This window comes from Branchiostoma floridae, chromosome 3, assembly GCF_000003815.2.
Source record: "Branchiostoma floridae strain S238N-H82 chromosome 3, Bfl_VNyyK, whole genome shotgun sequence".
Classification (NCBI taxonomy): Eukaryota; Metazoa; Chordata; class Leptocardii; order Amphioxiformes; family Branchiostomatidae; genus Branchiostoma; species Branchiostoma floridae.
The window spans coordinates 9,318,057-9,327,889 of record NC_049981.1 but is presented as its reverse complement, the minus strand read 5'-3'; the positions used below and the strand labels follow the sequence as shown (position 1 = coordinate 9,327,889).

At 39.5% G+C, this 9,833-nt stretch overlaps 1 protein-coding gene across 1 annotated transcript; it reads right to left on the bottom strand.

The window, feature by feature from the left end:
- Positions 1-2,551: 2,551 nt before the first annotated feature.
- On the bottom strand, positions 2,552-9,825 carry LOC118411556 (membrane progestin receptor gamma-B-like). The gene is made up of 3 exons (XM_035813912.1): positions 8,991-9,825; positions 3,177-3,303; positions 2,552-2,923 (listed from the first exon to the last, which is right to left on the bottom strand). Exons 1-3 carry the CDS (start codon positions 9,666-9,668, stop codon positions 2,640-2,642), a joined length of 1,089 nt encoding a protein of 362 aa, XP_035669805.1. The 5' UTR covers positions 9,669-9,825; the 3' UTR covers positions 2,552-2,639.
- Positions 9,826-9,833: the final 8 nt, after the last annotated feature.

The window sequence follows — 9,833 nt, the reverse complement described above, 5'->3', positions numbered from 1 at the left end:
TTAAAAAAATGCTGGATGACAACAAAAAGGAAACAAAACATTTTCACACCTTTCAAAACAAAGTTTGGAGCTACTGTGTAAGACAAGGAAGCTTTCATCAATCAAAACAAAACATGTACATACATGAATACATGGTTCTAGTACTATTTGAAAGGTAACCATTGCTGTAAACATCGCTACATTGTATAAGCCTGTCCACTGTTTGAATTGTGTATGCACAGCAAAATGCATTCTGGGTAACATGTCAAAGGTGAAGGCCCCTAACTTGTAAACAGCTCTTGTTTAGACCATGTTCATATATGTTCAAACATGTTTTCTTTATGTCTCAGAGGCCTGCAAGTTTGACGTTATATTACATCGCTAGTTTTTACGATAAACCGGCTTATATCAAAACTAAATACAACGGTTACCATTCTACATGTATCTTGAAAAAGCAACATTTTTCAGAATAACAATCAATTTTTTCTCACATTATATTTTCATACATAACTTGATTATCACTACTACAATATGTTAAAATCAGTTATGGGAGCATTAAACTTGGTAAAAATTCCCCAAACTTTCACACTTTAAGTTGTTTTCACATTTGACACATTTTTCTATGGCGGTCTTTAACTATCTAACTAATTTGTGACTGATTTTCAATGGACTAGTCCATACCTACTAAAATATATATGTTGCCTACATCAATATAATGATAAGAATGTTCATGTTCCTATGTTTATATAAATCTAAAGCATTTTCCCCTATCTAAATTCAATAATAATATAAAAGCTAGGTATATGTTCCACTTGTATAAGTTGTTGCAAAATATATATATATATATTTGAGCAGCAATGCATTTAGTTCCTATCACCTAGTAAAATATATAACTCTTTAGGCTATAAAGCACAACAGTGGTTGGTCTATTTCAACTCTATACTACTGGCTGTTTAGAAATTGAACACTTTAAATGAAGTGAACACCTTCTTAACGTAGCATTTTAAAATATCTGCTTGAAGAGAAAAAAGATTGCTTGCAAGATTTTGCAAAAGTTACTAGAACAAAATCGCTTTTTGATATTTTGTCACAGTTCTTTTAATATTAAATTTGCAAATGCTTTTTTTAGTTATATATTATAACTATCTAATTCTTTTATACAAAGTGTTTGAAGTAGAAAGTGTTCATTTTTTGTCAACAACACTACCAGTTATGTATGACACTAAGGGCTCTCTCCAGGACCCGTCACTCTGTATCAGGATGGAAATTTGCTTGTTAGGACAGATATCCATCCCAAAAATCTGAACTTAAACACAATATGAAACTGAAAAATATACTAGTCTTCCGTAAGCTTAAAATGACAGCTTTGACAACAAAAATCTACAATGCAGCCTCCCAAACAATGATGGAAAACATCTAAAGATGCAGACAGCCCTGTACCACATTCAAAGCAAATCCATATTTTAGAGAGATTTACCCTCTATCCATTCTCTTTTATAGTTGTACATGTATATGATAATTATTGATGGCATTTTCCCTAGTTAGTGCAACATACACTTTTTTCAAAGGAAGCAGAAAAATAGAGACAACATTATTATGCTGAATGCTTCTAGCTACAAATACAATTTTTTCAGCAAAACCAAGGTGAAAATAATTCTATTTTCTAACCTGAAGCTCCTTATATATTTCTAAAAATCTTGCTGTTGAAAGAAAAATAAAATGTCTGTTTGGCCACTGCAACAAGTTTATAACAAAAGCTGCCTTTTCCTAAAATAAAAGTTTCAGTTCCCACATGGCACAGCATTTTTCATACTATTACACAATAAACATTAAAAGCACTAATCCTGAAATTTAAGAAATAGTCATTTTTCTGTTTATGAACAAATTCCTCTCCATTGAGATTGCCATTTTTGTGGAGAAATTTGTGATATAGGTATTCTTTTAGAGCAGCATTCTAACCATGTCTACAAATTGCACAGATGTGCCATAGATCGTGTATTATAATCTATCAAAATGCTCAAAACAAGGGAATATTAGTCAAAAATACATTTTCGCAGTGACATAGCTCCCTCTATACTACTCACATTTAAATAATGTGTAATGCAGTCCACCATTCATATCATAACAGACATAAGGCACAAGCAATGCATATCAAGAACACTGGCTCTAAATATAAGCAAGGAGGTTCAACCTCCTTGATATAAGGCACTGCCACAGGTAATGTCTAAATATCATAATTAGCAACCATGCCTGTCAGTAATTATATAACTGGAAGCATTGATGTTATAATGAACATTTTCCTGCTTTTGAAATATCAATCGAAAATCAGTACACATAGAATTACCGTCTTGGATAATCTTACGTATAGCTTATGATGAATTGATCATTTTCCATAAAAGGTGACCAGTTTGCACTATTTCCCTGCTGCTGCTGTATGTTTTTCTAGCATATAATAAATTATAAAAGCAATAAGTTTGTTTACAGCAATTCAATGGTAACAATTATAGCAATATTGCAAAATATAGATTATCTTAGACAAAAATTAAATGCAGTTAATCTCATTTAGTGGCCTTCATTTTGTTTTAAAAAATTGTGGTGCCTTTTGGACCATGAAACCAATCTCATGTAATATTCATTACCTTTGACCTGACCTCTAGTTTTTAGTCTACTTTGCCCTTTATCCCATGACCTCTGACCTTCAACCATGTCGGTTTCTCTACATATAGTGATAGAGTGAAGAAAAGAATGATCAAAAGGTTTTTCATGAGGACTAACGACATCAGGCCGATGTTATCCCAGAATTCCATGGGTTGGGGTCTCACCACGTCGAGGAATTCGCGCCGCATCTGGAGGTCCGTCAGCACGCCGGAAATCTGGAAGTTGGTCGCGATGATCCCGGTCACATGGAAGAGCTGATGACTGTGGCCGATGAGGTCAAACTTTCCTGTCAAGAAAACAGCAAGACGCTGGAATTTCATAACCCCAAATTCCTCCTCAAAAAATACCTATGTAATTGAAATTCATTTTGAAGTGGTGTATGCAATTTAATTCCTGATATAAAGGCCATTTTACAACAATTTATTATTAGATGATATAGCAGATTTGGTAAACTACATATTTGATGCACAATACCACATGTATGTCATTCACATAGTGAGTACATGTGAATGAGTAGGTGAGTGTGATTGAGCGATTACCTGGAGCAAGGACTTCTGGGATATGCGTAGCATACAGGAATGGCGTGAGAAAGGAGAAGAACAACATCCAGTAGTATATGATCACGGCCTCGTTGTGACTGCACCCCTCCCCATGGCACAGGAACACCTGGAGATAACAACAACAATTCACATCTGCTAAATATTAGATGGTGACAAGACATGTATTGAATAAATAATATTTGTGTTCCTTATCACTGGTATTGTAATGTACATACTTCCAGTAGTGTCTGTACCCCCACTAGTGTTCGTACCCTCCCGCAGTGTCTGTACCTCTACTTGTGTCCGTACCCCCAGCAGTGTCTGTACCCCCAGTAATGTCTGTACCCCCAGTAGTGTCCGTACCCCCAGTAGTGTCCGTACCCACAGCAGTGTCCATATCCCCAGTAGTGTCTGTACCCCAGTAGTGTCCGTACCTCCAGTAGTGTCCATACCCCCAGTAGTGTCCGTACCCCCAGTAGTGTCCGTACCTCCAGCAGTGTCTGTACCTCTACTTGCGTCCGTACTCCCATAAGTGTCCGTACTCCCATAAGTGTCCATACCCCCAGTACTGTCCGTACCCCCAGTAGTGTCCGTACCCCCCGTACTGTCGGTACCCCCAGTAGTGTCCGTACCCCCAGTAGTGTCCGTACCTCCAGCAGTGTCTGTACCTCTACTTGCGTCCGTACTCCCATAAGTGTCCGTACTCCCATAAGTGTCCATACCCCCAGTACTGTCCGTACCCCCAGTAGTGTCCGTACCCCCCGTACTGTCGGTACCCCCAGTAGTGTCCGTACCCCCAGTAGTGTCCGTACCCCCAGTAGTGTCCGTACCCCCAGTAGTGTCCGTACCCCCAGTAGTGTCCGTACCCCCAGTACTGTCCGTACCCCCAGTACTGTCCGTACCCCCAGTACTGTCCGTACCCCCAGTACTGTCCGTACCCCCAGTACTGTCCGTACCCCCAGTACTGTCCGTACCCCCAGTACTGTCCGTACCCCCAGTACTGTCCGTACCCCCAGTACTGTCCGTACCCCCAGTACTGTCCGTACCCCCAGTACTGTCCAATACCCTGTAGTGTCCGTACCCCCAGTACTGTCCATACCCCCAGTACTGTCCGTACCCCCAGTACTGTCCGTACCCCCAGTACTGTCCGTACCCCCAGTACTGTCCGTACCCCCAGTACTGTCCGTACCCCCAGTACTGTCCAATACCCTGTAGTGTCCGTACCCCCAGTACTGTCCGTACCCCCAGTACTGTCCGTACCCCCAGTACTGTCCGTACCCCCAGTACTGTCCGTACCCCCAGTACTGTCCGTACCCCCAGTACTGTCCGTACCCCCAGTACTGTCCAATACCCTGTAGTGTCCGTACCCCCAGTAGTGTCCGTACCCCCAGTAGTGTCCGTACCCCCAGTACTGTCCGTACCCCCAGTACTGTCCGTACCCCCAGTACTGTCCGTACCCCCAGTACTGTCCGTACCCCCAGTACTGTCCGTACCCCTGTACTGTCCGTACCCCCAGTACTGTCCAATACCCTGTAGTGTCCGTATTGCCTACAGCGTTTGTACCCCTTTAGCGTCGGTACCCCCTGTAGTGTTTGTACCGCCTAAAGTGTCCATACTATCTGTAGTGTCAGAGCTCCCCATAGTGTCTGGACCCACTATAATAGTGTCTGTACCTGTTCTAGTATTCACATCCTCTATAGGGTTAAATGGAACCCCTTTAATGTCCATACCAACTGTAGTGTCTGTACCCAGTTTTTTGTACAAATTCTGGGAACTTGCAAAATTACAAGCAATGCAAAATAAACACATATCTTCAAACCTACTACAAGATACAAATGGTATATAGCATGTAATCCAAAATTTCAGAATTGAAGAATGTTAATTACAGGCAACGCCAACATCAATATCCCACTTTGACAGTTGACAAACAATTGCCTTGCGGAGGTACACCTGCAATGTCCATACCAACTGTAGTGTCCCTACCCCTGTAAATGTAAATTACATTGCCCATACCCCCTGCATTGTCCACACCCCATTTTGAATATGTACCCTCTAGCCTGTAACTCATCATTAAATGGATATGCAAGCTTAAGAGGCTCTGTTTGTAAAAACCAAGCATAGGGTGGCCAAACTCAAAAAATCGATTTTTCTTAAATTTTGTGTGGTGGTAGGGTCTTGGTCCAAACCTACAAAAATGGCAAAGTTTTAGATCTGCGGTCACCGGTTGCCATGGCAACGGCCACTTTTCAAAATGGCGGATTTTCACCAAGGGAAGGCATGGTCGCGTCCAAAATAGACCTTCTTTGGACTCCTGTAGCCCCCACAAATTAACAGATATTTTATCGATTCTCGCATATGTTATTACCCATATTCTAATGAACAAAATGATATATAGTGATTCTCAAAATGTTTTTGTAGTCAGGTGCAGCAGATGTTTGAAAATGATGTGTTTTCGAGAATTTCCAAAATTGGCAAAAATCCATTTTTTGACCATTTTTATTGACCATTAGCTCATTATCAGGCAAATCAATTTGCTTGATTTTCGGCACAGTTATAGTTTGAACCTTTGTATACATCATATGTAAAAATAAATTTGGGCCTTTAACGTATCGGACCGTGGTGGCCCCCAGAGTAAACCAATATTTCCATTTCAAGAAAATCGTAACCATAGAATTATTCCTGGAAAAACAGTCATAGCTTACCAAAAATGAATCTCATTATCATTGTATGTAACAGAGGAACTTACCTATCACTTATAAAAGCAGGGTTGTTTTAGATTTTTTTATAATTGCCTTTAAAATGATTTTTTTGAGTTTTTTTGGTCATTTTTAGACCAAAAAATGTATATTTTGGCCCCAGCACCCTAGTATTACAACCAAATGACCTGAAATTTGGTATGGGAATGTCCTGGACATGTACACACATGGGTTGATAACTGGTTTGCCATATGATAGAACAAAATGCTGAATTTTGTGACTTATTTGGGGCATTTTCGGCCCCAAAACTACATTTTTTGCCCCAGTACCCTGGTTTTACAACCAAATGACCTGAAATTTGGTATAGGAATGCCCTGGACACATGCGCACATGGATTCAATAACACTTTTGGCATACTGTTCAATAAAATGCAAAATTTTGTGATTTTCGGTTTATTTTTTCCCCAAAAAAGTACATTTTTGGCTCCCCTACCCTGGTTTTACAACTGAATGACCTGGAATTCGGTATAGCAATGCCCTGAACATATGCACACATGGATTCAATAACATGTTTTACATACAGTACAACAAAATGCTTAATTTTGAGATTTATTTTACAAAAAAGGCATTTTTTTGCTCCTGTTCCTTGGTTTTCCAAGTAAATAACCGGTAAAAAATCGGTATACAAATGTAGAATCGCCTTTGAAATGGCTTTTATAACCCGTTTTTGCATACAGTGCAACAAAACGCTTAATGTTGTAATTTTTGATCATTGTTTTACCCAAAGTACATTTCTGGCTCCTTTTTGTAATTTTTGGCCCCAAAAGTACATTTTTGGCCCATTAAACCCTGGTTTTACAAGTAAATGAAATTCGGTATAAAAATGCCCTGGACACATGCACACATAGAGTCAATAATGATTTTGGCATACTGTGCAACAAAATGCTTAATTTTGGTCATTTTTTTTACTAAAAAAAAAGGTACATTTTTGGCTCCTGTACCCTGGCTTTACCATTGAATGACCTGCATTTGGTATTGGAATGCCCTGGACATATGCGCTGATGGATCCAATAACAACACGTTTGGCATACAATAGAACAAAATGCTTAATTTGTTATTTTGGGCCATTTTTTTAAAACAAAAAAGTGCTTTTTTGGCTCTTGTAGCCTGGTTTCACAACTAAAAAAATTTAGACGACTTGAACTTTGGTATAGGAATGCCCTGGACATATGCGCACATATGTCCAGGGCATGCTTGTCATACAGTACAGCGAAATGCTGAATTTTGTGTGTGTTTTTTGCCATTTTTTTCACAAAAAAAATATTTTGGCTCCTGTAACCTGTTTTTCCAAAATAATCTGAAATTCGGTATGGGAGTGCCCTGGACACTTTAATAACACTTTTTGGCAATTTACAATTTACAAAGACACGTCATCTTTTAACATCTGCTGCACCTCACTACAAAAACATTTCGAGTATAACTTTATCTCACTTTTCTTATTAGAATATGGGTAATAACATATACGGGAATCAATAGAATATCTCTTACTTTGTGGGGGTTATTGGAGTCCAGGTGGTAATTTGCCTGTAATGCCTAATAGGGAATAGGAGCTAGAAATGTACTTTGGGTAAAGCAATGACCACAAATTACAACATTAAGCGTTTTGTTGCACTGTATGCAAAAACGGGTTATAAAAGCCATTTCCAATGCGCTCCTATACCAATTTTTTACCGGTTATTTACTGGTTATTTACCAGGGAACAGGAGCAAGAAAATGACTTTTATTTTGTAAAAAAAACTGGCAAAAATCTCAAAATTAAGCATTTTGTTGTACTGTATGTAAAACATGTTATTGAATCCATGTGTGCATATGTTCAGGGCATTGCTATACCGAATTCCAGGTCATTCAGTTGTAAAACCAGGGTAGGGGAGCCCAAAATGTACTTTTGGGGGGAAAAAATAAACCAAAAATCACAAAATTTTGCATTTTATTGAACAGTATGCCAAAGTGTTATTGAATCCATGTGCGCATGTGTCCAGGGCATTCCTATACCAAATTTCAGGTCATTTGGTTGTAAAACCAGGGTACTGGGGCAAAAAATGTAGTTTTGGGGCCGAAAATGCCCCAAATAAGTCACAAAATTCAGCATTTTGTTCTATCATATGGCAAACCAGTTATCAACCCATGTGTGTACATGTCCAGGACATTCCCATACCAAATTTCAGGTCATTTGGTTGTATTACCAGGGTGCTGGGGCCAAAATATACATTTTTTTGGTCTAAAAATGACCAAAAAAACTAAAAAAAAATCATTTTAAAGGCAATTATAAAAAAAATCTAAAACAACCCTGCTTTTATAAGTGATAGGTAAGTTCCTCTGTTACATAAAATGATAACGAGATTCATTTCTGGTAAGCTATGACTGTTTTTCCAGGAATAATTCTATGGTTACGATTTTCTTGAAATGGAAATATTGGTTTACTCTGGGGGCCACCACGGTTCAATACGTTAAAGGCCCAAATTTATTTTTACATATGATGTATACAAAGGTTCAAACTATAACTGTGCCGAAAATGAAGCAAATTGATTTGCCTGATAATGAGCTAATGGTCAATAAAAATGGTCAAAAAATGGATTTTTGCCAATTTTGGAAATTCACGAAAACACATCATTTTTAAACATCTACTGCACCTGACTACAAAAATATTTTGAGCATCACTATATATCATTTTGTTCATTAGAATATGGGTAATAACATATGCGAGAATTGATAAAATATCTGTTAATTTGTGGGGGCTACAGGAGTCCAAAGAAGGCCTATTTTGGACGCGACCAAGGCCGTCCCTTGGTGAAAATCCGCCATTTTGAAAAATGGCCGTTGCCATGGCAACCGGTGACCGCAGATCTAAACCTTTGCCATTTTTGTAGGTTTGGACCAAGGCCCTACCACCACACAAAATTTAAGGAAAATCGATTTTTTTAGTTTGGCCAACTTTTTCTGAATTTGCTTGGTTTTTACAGACATCAGCTCTTAAATGGGTATACATGCATTCAGGTATGAGATTCCGAGCGAGCTTGCCAGAGTGAGTGTGAGTGAGTGTATTCAGGTAGACACCTTACCCTGTAGCAGAGTGGAACACTGTTGAAGAAGTAGGGTAGAGAGAAGGACAGAAGTCTCAGCGCCTTTCGTATCCTTGGACGATCTTCGAACCGTGACATACACGACAACAGCGTACAACCCACGGCGAGAAATGTGGCAACTCTCAAGAACACATCGTCGAACCACGAACCGATGAACGAATCCGGGAAGACGTAAGCATGATACGCTATCCCCGATCCAAGGCTGTAGAGGCTGAGCGCACCGTAGTCCATGAAGTACGAGATGTGTTGCGCCCGGTCGGACATACAGTTGAAGCAGTGCGCCATGCTACTGGTGATAGGGTACGCACAGCACGACAACATGAAGACCAGGAGCGGCCACGTGTATGGGTCGACCCAGAAATCGAAATCATACGAGACAGCGACCAGTCGCCAAATGAAGTACCAGAATGGTAGGAAGTGGGTCCAGAAGTTAAGCGTCTCATTGGTCAGTTGGAAGACGCTCAGTACGCAGTCCGTGGCCGAGCTTTTTGGCTTCCGATACCCGCGTACGATGCAGTGCTCGCGGTAATGGTGAGGGATGTCATCTATGTGGAGTAATTCTGTCGTCCACACTTTCAGTCCGCTCCACATTTTTCGCAGTTGTCGTTCCAACTTTACTCTCCCTTCAATTGCAACTTCATTCAAATTAAGAAACATCTATAGTCATGCTACTTTCTCCGTTTGAATTTTTTGAGCAGTTCAAGAAATCAATGACATACAGAAAAGATAATCTTTTAAATTTGTATACACACATAAATCATGCCAGTTTCTCAACAAACTTAAAATTAAAGTCTCTGGCTCACAAAGTGGTTTACATAGTCC

Coding starts and splice junctions, on each gene's coding strand:
- LOC118411556 (XM_035813912.1), bottom strand. CDS start 9,668: ATGTTTCTTAATTTGAATGAAGTTGCAATTGAAGGGAGAGTAAAGTTG. Junction 3,304..8,990: donor GTGTTCCACTCTGCTACAGG/GTAAGGTGTCTA, acceptor TGTTATCTCCAG/GTGTTCCTGTGCCATGGGGA. Junction 2,924..3,176: donor CCCAGAAGTCCTTGCTCCAG/GTAATCGCTCAA, acceptor TTTTCTTGACAG/GAAAGTTTGACCTCATCGGC.